The sequence below is a fragment of the Amborella trichopoda genome, chromosome 1 (genome assembly GCF_054954075.1).
Source record: "Amborella trichopoda isolate Santa Cruz 75 chromosome 1, AtrichopodaSantaCruz75HAP2 v2.0, whole genome shotgun sequence".
NCBI classification, from domain to species: Eukaryota; Viridiplantae; Streptophyta; class Magnoliopsida; order Amborellales; family Amborellaceae; genus Amborella; species Amborella trichopoda.
This window is the reverse complement of record NC_142336.1, coordinates 54,285,349-54,310,985: the sequence shown is the minus strand read 5'-3', so window position 1 is coordinate 54,310,985 and position 25,637 is coordinate 54,285,349. Positions and strand designations below refer to the sequence as shown.

Sequence of the window (25,637 nt, the reverse complement as noted above, 5' to 3'; positions counted from 1 at the left end):
TATAGATCAAAGCTTAAAAGGAAAGGAACAAATATTAAATTGTTAATATGAGTTGTCACATCCAAAGAGAGAGATTGTGCATGCTTTCTTTTGTTCAATGAACATGTCCTAATCAAACAAAACCTGCTTGTAATAAACGATGGAAGAGCCGTGTTCGATATGAGATGAGATGAGGGACACGACAAAGAGAATAGTGCCTTAAAGTAGTTTCACCAGAAGGTTGGAAATGAGAGAAGATATGGCAGATCAGAGCCTAAGACAGAGAGATATTTTAACAATTAAATTTAAAATACTTTATTATTGAGGTTTAATTTTTTTTTCTTTTTTCAAATATGAGAATGGTGTAAAATTTGAAGTCCAAAATCCATTTATAATATGTGATACAGTATATGAGTCATGGGTCGATCTATGCACCAAAACCTGTTCTCTAGCCTGTTTGATTCTCTAGATTTTCAATCATGTGGAAAAGTGTATCATGGAATTGGTATTTATTGGAATTGGCATTTCTTGAAATATAGTGTATTATGTTTGGATTGCATCAGGTAGATATAAAAGAACATGCAAATTCATGTTTGGATTACCTAGAATATCTTTTTTTTTGTGGAAATATAAATCCATTCTCTTTCTCTATTGATTCCTCCATGCTATATATCAAGAAATGAATCTTCCTTCTTTTTCAAACACCCAGCCAGCTGTGTCTCTCTCTAGAATAACAGCAACAAAGGTAACTAGAGAAGCTCTCACTGTCTATTTCCTCCATGCAATGTCAAGAAATAGGTCTTAACAAAGGTAAATAGGGAAGCTCTCTCTCTCTCTCATAACATCCACAAATATTTGTAAATGATCAACTCTTGAAACATTTTCCCTTCGAAGATAAATCTTCACTCAAGTAAGAGAGGGAAACAAGTAACTATCCAAAGAAAGAAGGGAAGCCAGTGATGCAAGACAAGTTTCCCTCTAGCCAAGAAAGACAAAAGTTCTAGAGAGAAAAAATAGTGCAGGAACAAAAAAACCCAATTTCAATTCTTTATAATATAATTTCCTTTAGCAAAGAGAGAGAAAATTAAGAATTTTGGATATTATAAATCCAATAAAATTTATGGATTTCCAATGTCAAGGATTCTTGTTATGGATTCCTCAAATCTCTTGTTTGGATATACATGACAACATTTATTAAATTTTTACCATTATTTCGATGTCTATTGTTTAGTAACAAAATTTGATATACTTTTTCTTTCTAAAATTCAAAATTTAGAATAGTCTCTCTCTCTAAAAATTTTGAGATAGTTTCTCTCCTTAAAATTTGATATAGTTTTTTTTTAAAAAATTTCAGTACACTTTCTCTTTCATAAACTTAAAATTTGAAATAGTTTCTATCTAAAAATTTTGAGATAGTTTCTCTGTAAAAGTCAAGTTTTAGATACTCTCTTTCTAAAATTTGATATAGTATCTCTCTCTAAAATTTTGAGATACTTTCTCTATCTAAAACTTAAATTTTGAGATATTTCTCTCTATAAAAAATTTGAGATAGTTTCTCTTTTTAAAAAATTTCAAGTAGGTTCTCTCTAAAATATGATATAGTTTCTCTCTCTAAAATTTTAAAGTACTTTCTCTATCTAAAACCTAAAATTTGAGATAGTTTCTTTCCAAAAAATTTTAGATAATTTCTCTCTCTAAGAAATTTTAGGTACTTTCCCACTCTAAAATTTGATATAGTTACTCTCTAAAATTTTGTTATATTTTCTCTCTCTAAAACTTAAATTTTGAGATAGTTTCTCTTTATAAAATTTTCAAGTAGTTTCTTTCTCTAAAATTTTAATATACTTTATCTAAACCTTAAAATTTGAGATAATTTTTCTATCTAAAATTTTTGAAATAGTTTCTCTATCTAAAAATTTAATGTACTCTCTATCTACAATTTGATATAGTTCCTCTCTCTAAAGTTTTAAAATATTTTCTCTCACTAAAACTTAAAATTTGAGATAGTTTCTCTTTGTAAAAATTTCCAGGTAGTTTCTCTATCTAAAATTTGACATAGTTTCTATCTTTAAGATTTTTATATACTCTCTTTCTAAAAATTAAATTTTGATATAGTTTCTCTCTCTAAAAGTTTTGAGATATGTCTCTCTAAAAAATGTAAGTAGTGAAAGTAAGACCTATGTGATCATTTGTTGAGAAAATATAAATTTTTTTTTTATTAATAATAATCACCCCTTATGTTTTGGCAACAAGATCACTTACAGATGGTCTTATTACAAATAATAGATATTCCAAAAATAAATAGCACATCAATAAAATAAAATTCAACTACTTGATGTCATTCATACAACGTAATACTGTGCTTGAGGATATAAAATAAAAGAGCAAGTAAACAAAAGAAAAAATGCCGGAGATTACCTCAACCGGGCTTTTTATACCCCACACCGAGTCACCACATCCAATAGCACGAGATCTACAGTCTAGCTTCAATCTCGATCCGAGAAAACTGATTTCAGCCAAACTAGATAACCACCCTTAAAATATCTACCAAACTCTAACCCCCAAAAATAACTCTAGATTTCCTCTGATTTCTTACCATAGTTTCTTCTTAGGTCTAGAGAGGAGAAAGAAAACTACCTAGGGTTGGGTGTGCCCCTTTGAGAGTTTTGGAGAGAGAAGGTTAGAGAGAGAAATATAGAAGAGAGAGAGTGGGGTGTGCCCTCTAGGAGAGAGAGAGGTAAGAGAGATTATGGGTGAGAGAGAGGTTGTGTAGAGATAGGAAATAAAATCCCCTTTCATGGTGTAAAGTTAGGTTTATAGTTTTTTAGGGTTTTTTCATAGTTTACTTTTTTTATGAGATTGAATCTAGACTGTTCATCAATGTGATTTATGGGGTGAGAAATCTGAACCATCCATTCCATAGATGGGTCATCAACATAATGGAAGGTGCTTGGACCATTATCCCCTTTTCTTTAAACCATTTTATCATCAATATATTTAAATAAAATAAATATCATACATTCCATAAAGATTGCATGATCTATGTCAAATATTATCAAATAAATAAATACTACCAAATATAAATAACATAAAGTCAATATTTACTATTTATTCAAATTGCTCATATCCCTTTAAAACAAACTTGCCAAAATACAAAATAAGTTATGGTCAATACTTCTTTTTCAAGATATGACTACATGACATAAGATGCTATTTCCAAAATTAAACAACTTAAAAACAAATCCAACAAAGAGTATCAAAAGGGTGGGGCATGCCACCCTTATGTGGCACGTCTGGGCTCCCACCCACATGCCACACGGTGGGCCCATGTACACTATGGGCCCCTATGAAATTTTTATAAAAATATATTATTTTAAATTTGAATAAAGTAATTTAAAATATATAATTGAATTTTTATAACTTTGTAAAAACAATAACTGTATTTTTATAAGTCCAAAAATCATAAATAAAATATTGAGAAATTCTTAAAAATTCAAATAATAAAATTAAAATCATTTCAATAATAAAATGAACACAATTAAATTGATATGATGGGAAAAGGATCCATATGGTTTTAAGAATTCAATATGTAATTATGGGGTACTCCACCTTCAACTGTGGATTACAGACCACACTAGCTTTATCGAACCGACTCAGTGTTTTTCATGACCCACAGTCCAAGCAAGGGCTGATTAGCGGGTCACCAAAGTCAGGCCGATGAATTAAGGGGTCGCAATCCCAGTCTGTGGATTATAGGTCCTCTCCTAAAGACGAGTCAATGTCACCACGACCTGATGCAACTACAGCTCTGTAACGCATAGGGGTATCTCCCGCACATGTATATGCTTCACTGAAAGGCGGATATATGGCTTTCACGAACGATCTATCGATATGTATGCCGTGTGATGGAATATGGATGAGGTTTTGGCCCCGTCTCAGTAGGCCTACTATCACATACAAGGGTCACACAGTCCCTCGGCTCACTCATCTAGGCATAAGCTCCGACATCATCAAGGATTAGCCCAAAACCCTCCACGGTTAATTCTTTATGCCCAGGTACCTTGGCTTTTCTAACCAACTAACCTAGATCGATAAGCACAGTCCAGTATAAGCAAACATCATTTGCTTAGTATGGTCCTCGAGGGACCACACTCTCACTGAGCCTATATTTTACTATAATAAATGTATTTCAATACACACTCGCAAGGCCTTTAAAGCCCACATAAACTCAACAAGTAGTTCATCTCTCTAAAATTTAGTATAGTTTTTCTCTCTAAAATTTTAAGATACTTTATCTCTAAAACTAAAGATTTGAGATAGTTTCTTTATCTAAAATTTCCGATGTTCTATCTAAAACTTTAAAATTGGGATAGTTTATATCTCCGAATATTTGAAATAGTTTCTCTTTAAAATGTTTCATGTATTTTCGCTCTCTAAAAAAGTTCATGTACTTTCTCTCTCCAAAATTTTATTATAGTTTCCCTCTCTAAAATTTTAATATGCTTTCTCTTTCTAAAATTTGATACAGTTTCTTTCTCTTAAATTTTAATATGTTTTTGTTCTTCAACAACAATGGTAGAGGTTCGAAGCGCCGCTAGGGTTTCATGTTTATTCACATATGAAAGATCCTCAATCGTTAGGATTGGAAAAGCCTATGGACCTCAAAAAAATTATTCAATCTAACTTGCGGCAGTGACGGTTCCATGAAAGAATGGGTCGTTTCCGTGAAAGATCATTTCTGCCTATTTTAGTGGAATTGAAATTTCTAAAATTTAGGCTTAAAATGAGTATTCAGGAATCCTACGGAATTCTCAATTCCAACTGAAATGTTAATTCTAAGTAAACCAAACATGATTGGGCTGGCTTTTTTCAAGAAAAGTGACTCGTAAAAATCTAAATCCAAAAAACCAAACGGATCCTAAGGAGAAGACATCAAAAAGTTACTAAAATTCAGGGAAACCACAAAGCCGAAAGCACCTAGGTTGGCCGTCAGGGCTACCATTGATTAGAACACAAAAGAGGGCACGAGACAAATATCTCTTATCTCCTCCATTTTGTATCTCCTCCATTTTGTACAATCCGAAAAAGGAGAAACACATGCACTCACCCACACAACATTTAAAAAAAAAAGGAAAAAAAAAAAAAACTCTAACAGGGATAGCAAAAAACATAAATAAACAAATGAACTTCAAAATCACTATAAAACCTATAATGTGAGCAAGCAAAATTTCAACTTAAATAGATCCAAACTTTATCCGTTCTTGTTAACACGGCTCAAATTCCCACAATGAACAGTTCAAAATATGGAACGAAAAAAGAAATTCACTTGCTTTCGAATAAAATATCAATATTTTCAAACTCTTCCACAAGACTCTGCCGATGAGAAAATTATGTTACCCGAAACTTGGCCAGTTGTCCAATTTATTCGCTCAAGCCAGAGTTAGGGAGTTAAAAATAAGATAAAAAAACTTAGGTGATTCAGCTTCGATGGGTAAACTCCGCCCGCCAAGTCTCGAATTTATAAAAACTCAACTGAGTCAATCGATAAGCCATCATATATGAATCCTTCAAATACGAAATTAGAAGACATGTATTACATCACAAATATATTCAAGCTAGAGCCACTTGCTTGTTTTTCTAATGTAAGATAGAACCTTTTCCCTTTTTGAATTCAAGCAAGACCCGGCATGGAAAAACAAAACTCATGAAACTCTCTGCCATAGACAGTAATTGTGCCCACTCGGATTCAAGGATTTCAATGGAATTAAGACAATATTTGGTTAAAACAAGCAGTTTCTTAGATATGAAGAGTGCTATATCAAACCAAGCAATGACAACAAAAAAGAGGTGAACAAGAACGACGGAGCTGGAATAAGATCAAACGACAACCAACATTAAAAGTGCAAGAGCCCATAAGCTCACAAGAGGAAAAAGAAGAACTCACATTAGTTTTCTTCAAAATGGCGTTAGGATCACAAGGCACAAGCCAGCCCATTTGCCAACCAGGCACTGACCACCTCTTCGATATAGAGCTAAGAGTAATAACAGGAGAAATATAACCAAAACACCCATTGGAACAAAAGGCCGGTCACCAAATGAGAGATGAGCATAAACTTCATCTGATATCACAAGAATTCCCAGCTTCTTTGCAGTCTCGGCAACCTAAAGAAATTAACAAGGCAGACAAATTTTGGGGGATTGATAGCTAAATAGAACAGGGATGATAACCAATTTCTACTTTCTACATATCAAAATGAATTCCTCCTTCCCTCCATATGATCATATGATTCGTATTTTTTGAGAAATCTCATTCTAGATGAAAGGTGATAAATCTAGAATTTTTATCATGATAAAAGCTTTATATATTGCATATTTGATGCATACAGCAATTCACTTATGAACACTTAAAAAAAAAAAACATATAAATCTGTCACTCGGCATCCACATTATAAAGAGCAACAACCATTACAAATATGATGGAGTGAATTAAAATGGCTAATGAACATTCTGCTATAGAAAACAGAGAGGCCACTAGAAAGAGTGAAAGGACTGAGAAAACCTGATAAACCAAGAATTAAATGTACTGCAAATATAGCATCCAAAGTCATTGTTTCACAAGGTTTGTTTGCTATTAATTTGAAGTGGTGATAGTCCTTTGCGATTGATTCATCATAGAGAAAGAAATACAGAGAGAGAGAGAGAGAGGAGTTGGACTGAAGAGAGGAGGAAAGTTTCACCTTGGACAAATGCTCGTAAGAGAAGATGTTTCCACAAGGATTAACAGGGTTCACAATGACAATTGCTGCTGTATTCGAGTCTGCAAGGGCCTCCACAGCGTCCAGATCAACTTCCCAATCCGTCTGGGAGGAGGTCAAAGAACCGAACCTCGGTACCATTATAGTGGGCACGGCCCTCACATATGGGGAAGGTGGGGGCCCCAGAACTGGCCAGCACCGCCATCATGATCTCGGCCGCCTGTGCACAACCAATTAAAAGGAAAACATCGTCTGCAGAGAGCTCATACGGAAGATCGGCTTATAAATACTAGGCAACGGCCCTGCATAACTCCAAGTAATAAAAGTGAAGCAAAAATTTTTTGTTTAAGGTGCGAAATTTGAATTTAGGCTTGTGCTATTCTTGCTTAAATAAAGTTCGAATATTACTTTATGCTGAAAATTTAAAGAGAAAATTAATCAGATGTTATATGGTGAAAAAAAATCAACCAAATACTAACCAACAGGTTCAAAGGAAGGAAAGAGGATATACAGTCTTGCACTGGATGGGACTAGCAAAATATAAGTTCCATAGTTATTTTTTTGTAATTTTCCTTTTTTAAGCCAATGGGAGAGTTTCCTTGTTTTTTTTAGCGACATATGCTGGCTGGTAAATTCTTGAGAAAATTAAAATGATAACGAAAACTCCAAAATTAGAAAGAGTTGTTGGTTGAGACTTGAGACCATTGTTTGTAAAATCACCCGATCTAACTGTTAACCGCTCAGTTAGATTGGAACCGGCATGCTTCAGTTTTGGGCGGTTACGGTGATCAACCGGTATTTAAAAAAATAATTAAAAAAAAAATACATAAATTTAATATTAAAATTTTTTTTGATCATTAATACTCACTTTTATATTTTTTCATTTTTTTTGGAGAATTTTAAAAATAGCTCTTGGAGAATATAAAATGGGTTAAAATCCATTTGTTCATTAATTTTCAATTTCATTTGAATGTGTTTTGTTTTAATCATTCTTTATATGCTTTTCATATTTTAGTAGATTTTTTTTAAAAAAAATTATTTTTTTTAACACTTTTTGACGACTAGTCTGATTAGAGCGGTTGAATCGACTGGTTTACCGGTTAGGCCGGGTAAACCACTTCTAGACCCATATCCGGTTAACCGTTCTGGTTCAATTTTACGAAAGACTAAGGCCGTTCCTACTGTTCTTACAAAATTGCATGGAAAAGCATTGCAAAACCAAGAAAAATGCATCAATATGTAAATTAATTAGGCACAAATATTTTTTTCCTTTTTTTTTTTAACGAGGAACAAATCTTACAAAAGAATTTCTCCTCTGAAAAATGAAAAGCCAGCAGATGAGAATTTTCAAGACATAAGAAAGCAAAAAAAAAACAGTATTCGACTATCACGGTTTAACATCCAAAATAGATAACTAACATTCGGAAGAAAGAAAGCAAAAGGACAAGAGCATTCAGTAAAATCAAATACAGAAGCCTAAGAAAACTTGAACATAAACCTGGAACATAAAAAGAAAAATCAAAACAATACTTCCTCGCGGGTAGCATGCCGTTGGTTGGTGAATAGCAGTTAAAAGTTAGCAGAGCGTATTGAATAGATGAGAGTGTCCTCTGCAACAGGTGTTGTCCGAAAACAGGGGTAACTCGATGGATCGCCATGGGCCAGAGGAATCACAGGCCTTGTGTTCTCCCCTTCTTCTTAAGAGGAATAGAGAGAAAGAGAAAGCAAAGCGCCGCTCTTACTCTACTGCACAAAAGCCCACAAGTAACACACGTAGTACCAGAAAAGGGCGGCAGAAGGAGATTACAAATACGAACGGTCATGTGCTGCCACAATTTTAGGAACTGCATGTTGCCAAAACTTTGGTGCTCCTACTTAAATAATTAATGGGCATGCTATGCTCCCACGGGTGGCGCTACGTACATGCAATGTTCGTGAGAAGTCTTGTCTTAAAAGTCGCTATGGATCTACGAGATTTATAGTAGTTGAATTTTTTTTTTACGAAAACTTATCGCCACGGACATGCTATGCATGTGGTGATCTTTTAATTCATGCCGTTCAAAAAAATCAGACGACACTGACCCTTTAGGGTAAGAATGGGTAAGAATACATGGCAAGTTCCAAAAAACCTTCTCACAATTTGTGACTCACTTTAAACCATCTAGCATAACATTCTAATGAGTGAGAATGATTGTGACCTTCATGAACAAAAGATAATGGTCTCTTTGTAGATAATCGTTTATTTTGGGACCTACTTTAAATTAGTAGATGATTATTTTTAAAAATTGATAGTTAAGTTTTCTAATACTTGGATCTCACTATCTAAAAATTCGTTAATCTCTATTTACCCTCGAGACATTATTTTTTTTCAAGTGCATGTACATCCCCAAAATTTGGGTTCTTAAAAATATTTCTAGGTGGGAGTAAATACACATTCTATTTCCGAGGGAGTAGAATATCTTTTGGATAACTAATTTTCAAGGGAAAATTGCATAAAACCTCCCAAAATGGACTTCCTAAACCCTACCTAACTTTTCCCAACAATTTTTTCTCAAAAACTATCTTTCGTAGCAAATAACCCCCAACTCAAGAAGTTCATTTTTTTTACTAAAATACCCTTCCCATACATAACAAATCATTTTCGGGTCGCAATAAAAGAAAACACCAGACCGAGTCTTATAAACACCGGATCGCACCCTCCATTGATGTATTCACTGGATGAACTGCCAGACTGCTTCTTGGAACTACCAGACTGGCCGCTTGAAGTTTCGGACTTCCCCTTCGAAATGCCGAACCGGGCCAATTTCAGTGACTTCAATGCCAGGCTGCCCCTTCCAAACGCCGGACTGCACCATTTACAGTGACTTTAGTGCTGGACTGCTCCTTCCAAATGCCGGACCGGCGAGTTGCAGTGACCTCAATGCCGAACTGCCTCCTGGAACTGCTGAATTGGCTACTTGAAGTGTCGGACTGCCCCTTTGTAATGCTGGATGGGGCCAATTCCAGTGACTTCAATGCTAGACTACCCCTTCGAAACGTCAGACTGCACTATTACAGTGACTTCAGTGCCAAACTGCCCCCTCTAAACACTGGACCGACGAGTTGCAGTGACCTCAGTGTCAGACAGGCTCCTGGAACTGCTGGACTAAAAGCTTGAAGTCACTGGACTAGCCGATGTAGAGAGAGAGCGACAGACATGCAAAAGTGGGTCCTCAAAGTAGAAAGAGAAAAATATAAAAAATAGGTCAGGGTTACATGTGGGTAAGTGAGGGGTATTTTAGTCTTTTTTTAACTTTTTAAGTTGGGGGGTTATTTACTAGGAAAGATAGTTTTGGGAAAAAAATTGTTAGAAAAAGTTAGGTGGGGGTAAAGTGCTTAGGAAGTCTATTTTGGAGGGTTTTATACAATTTTCCAAATTCAATGAAGTTAAGTTAACACTCAAAGATTCCCGCCCTCAATAATCAAGTGTTATGGACCACAGAATCTTTTTTGAAAAAGATAATATTCTCGAATTATTTTTAAAATCATACATTAATGAAAAATCGATATGTATTTGATAACTAATTTCCAATCAAGTAAGTTGACGTGTTAAGAAAATAAAATTCCCGCCTTCGAGGATCAGGTGATATGGACCATGAGAATCAGGTCTTATGGATCATGGAGTTTAAAAAAAAAAAAAAAAAAGACTAATCTCCTCGAATTATTTTTAAAAGAATAATGATCCTATGAGACCATCTCACGCCCATGTGCATAGGACCCCAAAGGATCACCATTAAATTTGGCATATATCTCTAGAAAAGTTATCACATGGGTGTGAGCGCTATTGTATAATTGGAAAGTTTTTTCTTTTGTACTCTTTTTCTTTCATTATTATTTTTTCCCTCCGATTGAGCAAAGGCACCCTGACTCCTACTACTTATAATACCCTGTGGCGTATTTTACTCTCTATTTTTATATGGAATTATACATTTCTTATAAAGATCAATTATTTACATTTGATACAGTAAGTTAGGTTTGTATTTATCAAATCAAACATTTGTTTGTGTTTTCAAAACGTTTTTCATCAAGGATTTGAGTTTGCCTTTAACCTTGAAAATAAAAGATTTAAATATATTATTCATTTTATTTTTTCAACATTTTCAGCCAATCGGCCATATGGAACTCATGATTAGAATCAGGCCCTTGAGGCACCAATTTCACCCAAGGGATTGAATCTAGGATAGGCTCTTGCAGGAGCACAAGATCTTTCATTTGAAAAGGTTGTTTTAATGTTGAAAACCCTCTATATATACTTGCATCTTGCAACACATTATCTAGACCGTCCATTTTCATCTAAAAAATATTTGCATCTTGCAGCACATTATCTAGACTGTCCACTTTCAAGATTTTCATATGTCTATAGATCTACTTGATTTGAACCATTTGTGCAGTTTAAAATTTTATAGAGATGAAAATGGATTTTTAGGCCATTATAAATTTTTTAATTAAAATTACACCTCATAATAAAATTTGGAGGTGCGCCTTAATTTGATTATGGTTTCTACTTTAGGCAAACCACACCCACGAATCAGCTTTTACTATTTATATATATTAGGGTAAATTATGGATACCCCTTAAAATGATCGGTGTAGACATTCTACTCCGCAATATTTTTAGTATCACATTCCTAACCTAAACACTATTTTTTCTTGCTTTTACTCCAGTCAAAAAGTCAAAAAAATGGGACTAAACTGTCGTTTCCTCTCTCTATCTACCGGTCCTCTCTCTCTTTCTTTCTTTACCTGCCCTCTCTTACTCACTCTCTCTTCCTACCTTCTCTCTCTACCCGCCCTCTCTCTGTCTCTCTCTACCTGCCCTCTCTATCTCTACCCATGCTCTCTCTATCTATCTCTCTCTCCCAATCTCTGACAGCCCAACATTTCCACTCTCTCTCTCTATCTCGAAATCTCTCTCCCTCTTGATCTTTGTTTTTCTCCCAATCTCTCTCTCTATCTCGAAATCTCTCTCCCTCTTGATCTTTGTTTTTCTCCCAATCTCTCTCTTAATGAATACGGTATAGAGAGAAAGAGAGAGAGAGGGCCGATAGAGAGAGATAGAGAGGGTGGGTAGAGAGAGAAAAATAGAGATAGAAAGACAGCGGATAGAGAGAGAAAGAAGGTGAATAGAGAGAGGGTGGGGATAGAGGGAGGGCATGTAGAGAGAAAAAGAGAGAGAAGGCAGGTAAATAGAGAGAAAGAGAGGGGGGAAAGGGCATTTTAGTTTAACTTTTTAAACTTTTGATGATTTTTTAATGGGGAATAAAAACAAGAAAAAACAATGTATAGGTTAGGAGTGTGATACTGAAACTATTGTGGATAGGATTTCTACAAAATCAATCTTGAGGGTATCCATAATTTTCCTTATTTAGGGCCAGTTTGGATGTCAAATAAAAAAACCTTCACATTGAAAAAAATCATAAGTTTATTCATTCATAATAAGAAACATTGCTATCTTTTTTTATTATTATGATGGACTGTTTTGATGGAGTTAACATACTAAAAGGAACGTCGCATTCTATCTTTCCAAAATTCCGTTGCCAATCCAAAAGATTTTTTTTGTATCTGTCGCAGAAGTAAACAATTTACTTCCCTACAATAAACAAACCTGTAACCCGAGCTTCTCCTTATTCATGAAAAGAAGGGGTTTCCCATGGGTGAGGTATGAGAGAAGAGACTCGTTTTTGTAGAGAGAGGAAGGGCATTCGTCTTACAAAAACACCGCCTAGGGCTGTTATGAATGGGCTTGAGCTTCTCTGGTTTTTGCAACCCGAGCTTTTCTCTTAATGAAGAGAAGAGGCTTGTCATAGGTGTGGCATGAGAGAAAAGAAAGACTTGCCTTGAGACAGAAAGGGCTTTGGCTTTACAAAGACGCCGCATAGGGCTGCCAGGGATGGGGCTTGAACTTCTTTGGTTTTTTACAACCGAGCCCATGGGTGCTATGAGAGAAAAGGCTCGCCTAGAAAAGCCTTGGCTTTACAAAGATGCCGCCTAGATCTGCCATAGAAAGGCCTTGGCTTTACAAAGACGCCGACTAGGGCTGCCATAGATGGGGCTTGAGCTTCTCTGGTTTTTGCAACCTGTTCTTCTCCTTATTCATGAAGAGAATGGGCTTCCATGGGTGTGGTATGAAAGGAAATGCTCGCTTTTGTAAAGAGAAAGGGTCTTGGATTTACAAAGACGTCGCCTGGGGCTGCCATCGATGGGGCTTGAGCTTCTCTGGTTTTTTTAGAGAGAGAAATCATTTTACAAAGACGTCGCCTAGGGCTACCATGGATGGGGCTTGAACTTCTCTAGTTTTTTAGAAAGAAAAATGAAAATGCTTTGTTTATTAGTAGATTTATGGTTTGTGAGGTTTCATGCATGGGTCATGGGTTGATGTTTGCACGGGTGATAGAGCTCCACTTTTATAAAAAAAAATTCACGTCTGACTTGAATTTTCTTTTACAGTAACATTTGCTTTGACGCTTGCAGTATTTTTTATTTCAATCTAAAAATCTAACAAAATCGTGAGGTTTTCAAAACGGTTCAAATGTATTTCACAAGATTTTTAAATTGCAATCCAAAAATATTACAATTTTAGGTATATCCAAACTCGCATTTACGAATTATTATAAGGAATCATTGGACCTTGATTTGAGATCCAACAATTCAACACAAGATTGGTGGCCCCGTGATCCCTTTTTTTTAAACACTTAGACACGGAATCCAACAGCATTCCATATATATTTGAATATAAAGGAGATACGGTAAGGAATCTGTCGTTGGATGGTACCACCAATATTTTGGATTTTTCATCGCTAATATTTCCTTGGGAATCTTCAATCTTCATAATACGCCAACGTTAGGACGAATTTTTGTACCTTATAAGAGATATTTGTCCATATATAATACTAGAATATTAAACCCTATCCTCAATTTTCAATGCTGTCATTGTGCGTCGAGCCCATCTTACCAACAAAAATAAGTTCCAAAAAGTGCTCCAATCGTAAGTTACATATTCTTTAGCCGGCCCAGCTGAATGGACAGGTGAACTCCATCGTAATCTCACGCCACTAGATTATTTTATTTGTACTCTTTTCTATAAAATATTTGTACTCCTCTCTTGAACTTGCATATGTAAAAAAAAAAAAAAAAATTCAAGATAAAATAAAACAACTAAAATATCCATGAAATAGAAATATTTTTTTTGTATTTTTTTTAGGTGCGACCCAGTAAGATAATTTCACATATCAAATTTCATATTCATATGATTTATAGAAAAAAAACTAAAAACGAAATACTTTAGATCAATGGTCAATGGTTCACTTGATCTAAATTGGACGACTAGATGGAAGGGAAGTATATAACTTATATACAATATAAAAAGTACAACACCCTTTTCCATCCCAAAAGAAATGGAAAAGTTTATATAAAGTGTCAACCCTATACTGTACAAGTAATGTACACCTAAGAAACCATTAGAGAAGGTTGTTCTTATGCCGAAAACCCTCAAATTGGTCATCTCGATCTCGAGATTCATAGACATGAAAAAAAAGTTGATTTTTAGTACCAAAAATAGTTCATCTTCTAACATATTATCTGGACTGTCCATTTTCAAGTGTTTATAGATCTGCAAGATCGTCACCATTTCTGAAACTTTAAATTTCATAATTGGGGGAAACAATAGATTTTCATATCATTACAACACTTTGTGGCACTGAAACTACATTTTCGGCATAGTTTTGAGGTACCGCTTCTTAAATAGTATAAGATTCACACCTTATACAAACCTTACTCTAAAAGAAATATACAGACAAAGAACTACCCTTTTCCACTCCCCTTTGTTTTTTTTTAAAACGAACCTTGTTTACTCCCCTTGACGTGAAGGGGAAACCTCAGTTATGTTCACGTGAAAAAACTATCCGATTTAGCCTCAAATGACATATGGTGCAATATGCAATGCTTGGATTCGTTTTGTATTGATTGAGAGATCAATGCAGCCCATGGCACTAAACCAGATATCAAATGTTAGTATTTTTTGTTTGAAAAATGTTTAAATGTATTTTAAAATAACAATTTTGATTTTATTGTTCTTTTCTAAATTGTTTTTGTAGAGAGATACGGACATGGGTTTGAATCTCATATTGAAGAGAAGAGAGTTTGTTGAGCTGTATTTAAAAGAACACATTCTTTTAGTGAGTGCTTAAAATTTTGATTTGATTTTGAGTTAATGGAGCGGTTGAACGTTTATTTGTTCTTGGAGACGTATGTTATTTATGTTAATGGCCGGTATATTTGATGCAAATGGTGTGGAATTGGGGCACATTGTTTGTCATGGTATTTTAGGTTGGCGACTTTGACTATTTGTGGTCATGCAGTAAATCCCATTTGAGGATACACATACAAAGTAATTATTTTCCTTCCTTGAATTTTGTATATTGAGTGTATTGAATAATATTAGTTTCTGAAATGTGATTGAGATTGATTGTTATACATCAATTTTGCATATGTGCATAATCTGTTACATTTACTTCAACAATGGATTCATTATTATGCGTCAATGCTTTTCTATATATATTTTTTTTAACCAAAATGCTTTTCTATAGTCCATATACACTGCTAATACTGTTTATTGTGTATATACCAATATATGTCGGTTCAAATTGAATTTTTGACCTGTTTGAGTGATCCGGCTTGGTATTTTTAAAAAAATTCAAAAAATATTATATAAAAGTATAATGTGTTTGTAATGTGTTTTAAATGTTTGTATCATTTTTCCAAAGATTGGAAAGTGTTTTGGCCATGAATATTTATTGTTATATTTTTCCATCTTTTTTCAAATTTTTTAAAAACAGCACTGGCTATAAATCTATTTTTTCACTCATTTTCAACTTTTATTTGGATGTGCTTTGTTTAATCATGCTTTAAATATACTTTTTATATTTTTAATTTTTTTAACACTTTTTTAACCTGCTGGGACTTGCTTGGTTAAGTTGGTCTAACAAGTCGGTTTACCAGTTACTCGAAACCAGCCCTGGACTAGTTTCTGAGGCTGGTTTGATTTTTCGAATACTGGCATATACATTGTTAACAATGACATTGTTAATAGTGTATATGGACTATATAACAAATGGGTGTGGTTTGTATAAGGCTGAGGCCCTAAACAATCAAAGTAAGACACACCTTCAAATAGTATCAAAATATGTTGTTTTAATATTATAAACCTTTATGATGGCCTGAAAATTTATTTTCTTATCTAAATAAAAATTTGAATATTAAAAAATAGTGTAGATCAAGCAGATTGACGAACACTTAAAAATCGCAAAAATTGACGGTCTAAATAATACATTGCAAAGTGCATTATTTACAAGATTTGAAATCTATTTTTTCTCATGTCCATACATATTGAGGTTGAGATGATCAAATTAAAGGTTTTTTAGTATCAAAACAACCCCTTCTAGTAAATTTTTTAGGCGTGCATTAATTTGATTATTTAGGGTCTGACCTTTATATAAACTTTTACCTTAACAAATTAAAAAACCTCTCTCTTAAGATTTTATTATCTGTAGTCCAAGGTTACAACATTTTTATTATTTGTAGAGTCGAAGGTTTGAAAAAAATGGATCGGCAACCCAGATGGTCTCCCCAAAAACCGTATCAGATCGTTGGACTGACGATCCAGATATGAGAATTGGGCAGATTGGTAGGTATTGGCCCAAAATGTTTTTAAAAAATCACTAAAAATTATGTTCTTTGAGTTTCTAAAAAAAAAAAAAGAGTGGTGCATTACTTACTTTTATTATGAAGTTGTTTCATGGTTGGATGTTAGTTAACCATTCACTCCTATCACTAAAAAAAAAGGGCTTCTAATAATCAACATGGATATAAATACATGGTTTAAAATAGACTATACAACAATTAAAATACGATCTGCTACCAAAATGAAACACGTTGTTGTTCTTCCTCTTCATCGTCCTAGTGCCACTCATTGAATTGTCTTGACAATTAATTGAGTCATTTCATGCACATCTCAGAATTTGTCAAAAAAATTTATTATATATTATATATAACAATAACAAATTGATACAATTTAAAATTATATTAATTTATATTGCTAATATATTAATTTAAAATTATATTCTATATTAAATATGAAAGGGAAAAGTTTATATAAGGTTGCAACCTTAAAATGTACAACTACGGATGCACCTCAAAATTCCATTGGAAAAGGTTATTTTAATGTTAAAAAACCCTCTAATTGGTCATCTTGACATTGAGATGTATGACAATGGAAAAAAATAAAGGAATTATTTGAGTCTAAAAAATTGTGCGTCTTACAACACATTATCTAGACCGTTCATTTTCAAGATTTTCATATATTTATAGATCTACTCGATTTTAATCATTTTTGGAGTTTAAAATTTTATAATTAGATGTGAAAATAGATTTTGAGATAATCCTAAGAATAATTTATATCAAAATTATATGTTATTGAAAAATTTGAAGGTACAACTTAATTGGATTGTTTAATTTTGCAACCTTATAGAAATCACACCCAATATGAAAATAACATAATTTATATAACTATAACAATTTATTGATAACACAGTAATTTAATGCATTAAATTATATGAGGTTTTAACGTGTATTTATAACAATAAAAATTTCGATAATAAAACAAAAAATAATAAGATAAATAACAATAAAAAATATAAATTATGGGAACCGGAAGATTCGAATGACCCAATTTTCTAATAAAATTGGTCAATTCCCCATACTTGCCCAATTCATGGTTCTAGCTAAAACTCGGGTCGATTCCCGTTGATTCTTGATACGGATGGGGCAATTCCGATTTGTATGGGCGTATTTTAAAACATTGTGTTAAACCATCGAATCCGTTTGTCCATTTTATGGGAGATAGGATCAAAGGGCCGAGATGTTAGAATCTCATATGATATTAAGATTTTCTAGCATAGAGTTTTCCAAATAAAAAAATAGGAAAACTACACTAATATCCCTCAATTTTTTTGGAATCAAATTTCGATCCCCGCAAGTTGTAATTTATGCTCATGTTCCCTTTTTTTAATTTTTTTTTCCAAAATACCATTGGTCCGAACTTTTACTATCTGAATCAAATTTATTGAGAATCAGTTTCGTATTTGAAACTCCCAACCGGTTTTGTGAACGAATTGGTTGGGATTTTGAAAATCCGAAACTGATTTATTTGAATCTTTAGGTTCAGAATTTCAAAGTCCGGACCTACCCTTTCACCCATGTGGCTAAAGGGAAATTGTAGGTTGAGAGAGTAGCTTTTGATCTTGAAATTCTGAACCAAAATTTTAAATAAAGCGATTTGGAATTTCAAAATCCAAAGTGGTGGGTTACAGAACACTGGTTTGCAATTTCGATTTCTAAACCAATCTCTCGTAAGTATTTGATTCAGAAAGTCCAAGCGAATGGTATTTTGTAAAAAATTAAAAATTGGACATAAGCACAAATTATTGGATAGATTTCTATATCCAAAAAAATAGTGGGACATATATATATATATATATATATATATATATATATATATTTATAGTGAGCTCGTGAGATCATACTATATATTTCGTCCCTGAGGCAAACTATGGCACTTGCTTCATGTTCAAGTAATCTTAGTTCACCTTGTGAATAATTCAAAAAAGGAGAAACAAAGAATATGAGCTTTTACAATCATATATTTAATCCTCAATAAATAAAAGATATATATGTTTTATGAGTAATGACGCTATCTTTCTACATCTATGTAAGTAAAACCTCAAAGGATTACCATTAAATTTTGACACAGATCACATGGGTGTTGGACTTGAGTGGATGGGTTTATTGATAACTTTTTTAGAAATATGTATCAAAATTTAATGGTGATCCTTTGGGGTCTTACTCACATGGGTGTAGGATAATCCTATAGTATCATTACTCATGTTTTATAAGGGGAAGTTTTATACAGAGCTGAGACACTAAACAATCAAATTAGAGCCCACCTCAAAAATTTCACTAGAAGGGGTTTTTTTATGCCCAAATATTTTCTAGACATCAAAATACGTGAACTAAGAGAAAAAAAATGGATTTCAAGTTTTGGAAATAATACATCTTGTAATGCATTTATAGATCTTCAATTTTCAAGATTTTCAAGTCTTCATAGATCTACTCGATCTACATCATTTTTTAAGCTTTAAATTTTATAATTAAATATGAAAATATATTTTAAAGCTATCACAAAGATTTCAATATTTCTTGATACTATTTGAAGGTGCGCTTTACTTTGATTATTTAGAACCTCGGCTCTATACAAACCTCACCCTTCTCATAATTTCCCTTTTTCCTCTAGTAAACCTTTATCTTTTTATTAAGATACATGGATGAACGATATATTCCATGTTGATTCTCGTTTTCTCATGTTTCTTTCACTGAATAGACAATGGACAAACTGATATGCAAGAAATGGGGAGAGAATTGAGAGAGAGAGAGAGAGTGTGTGTGTGTTGTGCCTCTTGGAAATAAAGAAATGGGTGATGCCCGCCAATTGCTAAAAGCCAGAGTACCCGAATTTTTGTATAATGTTTATAATTGGTAATTGGTTGGTAAGATGTCATGTCTTCTAACCAAACTTTTGTTCTACTTCTTTCTCCTAAGCTGAAGTCTTAATTGCAGAAGGCTCACCATGCCAAAAGGAGGCAAGTATACTCCACATAACATCAATAATTCACAATCAATCATTCCAGGCAAGCATATTGTCTATGACTAACATTTGCAGTACAATTCTTAACAATCCAAACCATACATACATGATTCATGAATAATTTCACTATTATCTTATTGCCACAAATGGAGATGATGGATAAGGCAACAGGGCGTTGCCTTTTCTGCCTTGCCATGTACCAACCAACATGATGGCTAGGAGTGGGCTTTTATTGATGCTTTGAGTGCCTTTGACAAAAGGACTGAATCCTCTTGATTCCATCTTCCAAAAGATGGGGGGAAATAGCAAAAGCAATGCGTAGCCATCCTGGCATCGCAAGAGCAGTCCCTGCAAAAAACACACATCTCATCTTATACACACACACATAATGATCTTGCACTTCTTAAGTTTCAATATTCTTCTAGGTTTTTTAGCAATACAGCATTCTAATTGTGATGTTAGAAAGCTTACTTCCATTAATTTGTCCCACGAGTCTTTAGTAAAGCTTATGGGAACCTCATACACATGAGGGCATCTACTGGTGATCTCAAGCAAGGGTGGTGGAGATAAAATGTTCTTCCAGATCATGGTGAGTGTTTATCATTGAAATGATGAGGCATCTCCACCATCCAAGTGGAGACAGCCCGCCTGTGCCTGGTATACCATTGATAGGATGGGTTTGATATACTTTTTCCCGAGTAATATTCATCATTTAATGAAAACTGTGAAACAAACCGGTTTAGCATTTTAAAAATGCTCAATAAGGCTTTCCTCAAATTATTTATTTGTAAATTCGAGATCCACAATGCAATCGATACTCAAAGGTGTTTCCTTGGCTTCCCATGGAGCAGAGGTTAAAAAATATTTGAAAAAATAAGTAAAGCTAAAACAGTTTCTTAGCTCTCCTTGACCTTTAAAAACAAATGATGCTTCTCTCTACTCTCAATAGTTTTTAATTCAACCATTCGGTAACCGTGAATAATGAATATATGATCTGACGGCAAAAGTTCTCCAAAAAGCTGTTTTAGTAAAGTTAAGAGTAGCTAAAAACCTCTGCTCCCAGATTTAGTCAAAAGGGGTGTGCAGGGATGGAGATTCCACAAAAAAGATCCTGAGAGATGAACCATTTAAGATCTCATCCATTTCTTTTGATTAAATTTAAAAAATCCTTGACACATAAGCATGAGCTTGAATAGTTGATATTGTAAGTATGTAATGGTAATGGATGAAATGCTAAATAGTTGATATTTCAGGTGTCTTGTTATTTCCCCCAAAAAAAAAAAATGCAGAGAGAGAAGAGAGAGATTCTACGAACAGTTTCAGTGCATTTCCAACTACTCAGAAATTTAATGCAATTGATAAAATAATGATGCACACTGAGCCCAACTAAAATAAGAAGGCCGAAAAGCTTAAAAAACTGTCAGCGCACCTGGCATCAAGATTACTGATTCTTCCCTGGCCAACTTACTACAGAAATCAACATCATCTGATATGTCATGGAGTTGAGATACATCTAACTTCACCTGAACCACGCATCAAATTAGAAAATGTGGCCCCAAAGATTGAACTCCATAAATAATTTGGAAATGGTTAGAGAGAGAGAGGGAGGGGAGGAGAGAGAGAGAGAGAGAAAGAGAGAGAGAGAGAGAGAGAGAGAGAGAGAGAGAAAAGAGACACCGCTTTCCTAATTCCTCACCATTACAAACATGGATGCCTCTGGTTTGGTAGGGCAATAAATGCAGGGAATCTTCATCACAGCATTATAGCATATCTCAGCAGTTAGCTTCAACATATTGACTATATTGCTGAAAAATTCTTTGTCTGTTTTCTCTATAATGTGAGGAAGTGCACCCTGCCATAGAAATTTAGTTAAAAAACTTGATCCAAGAATAATTTTTATTGAAAAAGAAGATGCCAGATTAAGAATTTTAAGGCCCGAGAATCCACAAAAAACAGTAGCTATAGTCATGTATATGATTTTAAAGACACCCGTACGATAGAACGGAGTTGTTTGAACAAAAATTAAATGTCTGAACATGCCATATACTCCCCTTCTTCTAAACTTTGATGAGATTCTACTTTTTTGACAAGAATCATTCAACCAAATAGCTTATGGACTGCTATTATGCTTCTATCTCATGTTTTGCTCCATCCTGAAACACTTTTATGCAATGTTTTGCTATTTATTGCTCCATTTCTAGCATAAAATACAATAACATTACATCAGCTACTAAAGAACTTCGTTTATTTGCATATCAGAAAAACAACATTCAATCAAGCAGACAAAGGTGCATACGGTCCAACAAAAGGAGCTACAAAACAAAAGGAGCTACAAAACAAGGATATAAACCTGAGTGATGGTTGCTGGATCACAACAGATTTCCACATAGTTCTTAATGCATTGGACAACCTAGAAAACAAGAAACAAGCAGAATTAAGAAAAGCATTATGACCATCAAGGAGCATCTATATAAATAAATGGTCTATCGATAGACTCTAATATCTATCGATCATGGAAGCAACCCAGCTCCTGCAATCTCATAAATAGTTCATAATAACTCAACAAGGTATGCAACAATAAAGAAACTGAAGAACCACAAGGCACTGGATAGTTCAAATCACAATTTTAGTTTTTCCAATGTTAGGTATTTCAAAATAATCAATTTACAAGTTACAATTCCTCTTTCCGAATCTGGGACTCAAATCAAATAGTTCTTAGTACAAGTCAACCAACCCAAGACTTGGAAAAGTCAACTTGCCAAGTCATCTCTATTAAGTTGGATATTTGTAATACCATTGCAATATGAAGTACAATCCGACAATGGAGAAACACACGCACGCACCCACACATATTAAAAAGTAAAGGAAAAAAAAGAAGAAAAATTCTCTTATAGGGAAAGCAAAACAACATAAATAAACAAAAGAACTGCAAAATTAATAGAAAACCTAGAATTCATACGAGTAAAATTTCAACTTAAATAGATCCAAGCGCCGCATCCATTCATGTTAACATGGCTCAAATCCCCACAATGAACACTTTAAAATAGGGAATGAAAATAGAAATTCACTTACTTTCAAATCAAACATCAATATTTTCAAACTCTTCCATAAGCCTCTGCTGATGAGAAAAATACGTTACCTGAAAACTTGGCCAGTGTCCAATTCATTCGCTCAAGCCAGAGTCAGGGAGTTAAAATTAAGACCAAAAAATCTTAGATGACTCAGCTTCGCTGGGTAAAACTCCAGCATGAAAACAAACCTCATGAAACTCTCCGCCATAAACAATAATTGTGCCCACTTGGATTAAAGGATTTTAATGGTAGTAAAACATATTTGGTTAACACAAGCAGTTTCTTAGATATGAAGAGTGCTATACCAAACCAAGCTGTCACAACAAAAAAGAGGTGAACAAGAAGGATGGAGCTGGATTAAGATCAGACAGCAACCAACATTAAAAGTGCAAGAGCCCATAACCTCACATGAGGAAAAAGAAGAACTCACATTAGTTTTCTTCAAAATGCCACTAGGATCACAAAGCACAAGCCAGCCCATTCGCCAACCAGGCACAGACCACCTCTTCGATATAGAGCCAAGAGTAATAACAGGAGCAATAGAACCAAAAACACCCATTGGAATGAAAGGCCGGTCACCAAATGTGAGATGAGCATAAACTTCATCTGATATCACAAGAATTCCCAGCTTCTTTGCAGTCTCAGCAACCTAAAGAAATTGACAAGGCATACAATTTTTGGAGGATTGATAACTAAATAGAACATGGATGATGACCAATTTCTACTTTCTACATATGAAAATAAATTCCACCTTCCCTCCATATGATCATATGATTCGTTTTTTGAGAAATCTCATTCTAGATGAGAGGTGTGATAAATCTAGAATTTTTACCAGTATAAAAACTTTAGATATTATATATTTGATGCATACAGCAATTCACTCATCAGATAAAACCGCCACTCAGAATCCACATTATAAAGAGCAAAAACCATTACAAATATGATGGAGTGAATTAAATTGGCTAATGAACATTCTGCTATATAAAAAAGAGAGGCCGCTAGAAAGAGAGAAAGGGCTGAGAAAACCTGATAAACCAAGAATCAAATGCACCACAAATATAGCATCCAAAGTCATTGTTACACAAGTTTTGTTTGCTGTTAATTTGAATTGGTGATAGTCCTTTGCGATGGATTCACTATAGAGAAAGAAATAGAGAGAGAGAGAGAGAGGAGTTGGACTGAAGAGAGGAGGAAAGTTTCACCTTGGACAAATGCTCGTAAGAGAAGACATTTCCACAAGGATTAATGGGGTTCACAATCACAATTGCTGATGTATTAGTGTCTGCAAGGGCCTCCACAGCGTTGAGATCAACTTCCCAACCCCTGTCTGGGAGGAGGTCAAAGAACCGAACCTCGATGCCATTATAGAGAGCACGGCCCTCATATATGGGGAAGGTGGGGCGAGGAAGCAAAATGTTGGCCCCAGGACGGGCCAGCACCGCTATCATGATCTCCGCCGCTTGTGCACAACCAATTGAAAGGAAAACATCGTCTGCAGAGAGCTCATATGGAAGATCGGCAGATAGGTACTTGGCAACGGCTCTGCATAACTCCAAGTAATAAAAGTGAAACAAAAAAATTATGTTTAAGGTGAGAAAATTGAATTTAAGCTTGTGCCATTCTCGCTTAAATAAATTTTGAATATTACTTTATGCTGAAAATTTAGAGAGCAAATTAATCATATGTTCAATGGTGAAAAAAAATCAACCAAATGCTAACCAACAAATTCAAAGGGAGGGTAGAGGATATATAGTACTTGCACTGGATGGGACCAACAACTACATAAGTTCTCTTTTGTTTTGCGTAATTTTCCTTTTTTAAGCCAGATTTTTATTTTTTGGAGACATGTGCCTGAATTATGGCTGGTAAATTCTTCAGAACATTACAGTGATAACGAAAACTCGAAAAATAAAAAGTGTGCAAGGTTGAGACTTGAGACTAAGGCCGTTCCTACAGTTCTTAAAAATTTGCAATACATAAGGATCAGTATTGCAAAACCAAGAAAAATGTCACAATATAGAAGTTATTAAGGCGCAAATCTTTTCCCCCTTTTTTTTTTTTAACAAGGAACAAAAAAAATAAATAAATCTCATCTGAAAACCCAGTAGATGAATTTCAAGAAATAAAGAAAAACATAACAAAGCGAAATTAGGGTAGTCAACAATCACAGTTTAACATTAAAAAAAAGATAACTAACATTCAGAAGAAAGAAAGCAAAAGGACGAGAATTCAGTTAAATACTTAAATCAAATACAGAAGCCAAAGAAAACTTGAACATAAACCCGGAACCTAAAAAGAAAAATCAAAACCATACTCCCTCGCAGGTAGCATCCCATTGGATGGAGAATAGCAGTTAAATTTAGCAGAGCGAATCGAATCGATGAGAGAGTCCTCTGCAACAGGTGTTGTCCGAAAACAGGGGAAACTCGAGGGATCGCCATGGCCCATGTGAATCACAGGCCTTGTGTTCTCCCCTTCTTCTTGAGATAGATTACGGATAGGAGTTGCTAAATTGGAAATAATCATGAGAAGATAAGCCCTCACGTTTCTCTCCGCTCCCTTGAGAAGTTTTTTGTTTGGAATGAACTTCCATTCTGTGTTTTCTTCCTCACACACGCCGTTCTCCATTCCCTTTGCCCCTACCTTGTTGATCTCCTACTTCAGATAGAGAGAGAGACAGAGATTCCAACTAAGAGAGACAGAGATTCCAACTAAGAGAGACAGAGATTCCAACTAAGAGAGACAGAGCACTAACTGAACTGAGAGAGAGAGAGAGAGAAGGCCGAGCGCCACGACTAAAATACAAACGACCACAACTAACTGACAATCATTCTTACAGCTTAAAATTCAAAATGAGGGGTTACAAGAGTGTGAAAAAGTTTTTTAAAAAATTAAATAAATACGTCCCTCACCTCAAACTATCTAATTTTACGTTTAATGATCGAGAATAATGATTGAGAATGATTTTACGTTTTATGATTGAGAATAATGACTGAAAATGATTATGAATTTCATTACAAAAAATAAATTTTCTCTTTATAAACAATCATTTTTTTTAATGTAAAATTTTGAGAACTACTTAAAATTAGTCTATGAT

At 34.3% G+C, this 25,637-nt stretch overlaps 1 protein-coding gene and 1 pseudogene across 3 annotated transcripts; both read right to left on the bottom strand.

Annotated features, from left to right (window-relative positions):
• Window positions 1–5,797: 5,797 nt before the first annotated feature.
• Window positions 5,798–7,026, bottom strand: LOC18432083 (putative aminotransferase TAT2 pseudogene; annotated as a pseudogene). Its single transcript, XR_016040478.1, has 2 exons — window positions 6,717–7,026; window positions 5,798–6,141 (listed from the first exon to the last, which is right to left on the bottom strand). The product of XR_016040478.1 is annotated as a putative aminotransferase TAT2 pseudogene (transcript).
• Window positions 7,027–19,452: 12,426 nt separating this feature from the next.
• On the bottom strand, window positions 19,453–25,379 carry LOC110007708 (tyrosine aminotransferase-like). Of its 2 annotated transcripts, none has more exons than XR_016061091.1 (7): window positions 24,855–25,360; window positions 23,743–24,082; window positions 22,971–23,189; window positions 21,820–21,879; window positions 21,166–21,666; window positions 20,899–20,992; window positions 19,453–19,817 (listed from the first exon to the last, which is right to left on the bottom strand). XR_016061091.1 is itself a non-coding variant. In XM_088874239.1 (7 exons), the coding sequence occupies exons 1-7, from the start codon at window positions 25,166–25,168 to the stop codon at window positions 19,699–19,701; spliced, it is 1,302 nt and encodes a 433-aa protein (XP_088730365.1). In that variant the 5' UTR covers window positions 25,169–25,379; the 3' UTR covers window positions 19,453–19,698. The 2 variants fall into 2 exon arrangements, 1 of the variants encoding a protein (XP_088730365.1); XM_088874239.1 differs by having other exon boundaries at window positions 21,166–21,321; window positions 24,855–25,379.
• Between the last annotated feature and the right edge of the window lie 258 nt (window positions 25,380–25,637).

What these genes read in the sequence shown, in the direction of transcription:
- LOC110007708 (XM_088874239.1), bottom strand. Translation starts at nt 25,168, where the DNA reads ATGGAGAACGGCGTGTGTGAGGAAGAAAACACAGAATGGAAGTTCATT. An exon ending in AGGCATCCATGTTTGTAATG is followed by an intron (nt 20,993 to 21,165) that starts GTGAGGAATTAG and finishes TGCGTGGTTCAG; the next exon opens with GTGAAGTTAGATGTATCTCA. An exon ending in ATCAGTAATCTTGATGCCAG is followed by an intron (nt 19,818 to 20,898) that starts GTGCGCTGACAG and finishes TGTTTTTTGCAG; the next exon opens with GGACTGCTCTTGCGATGCCA.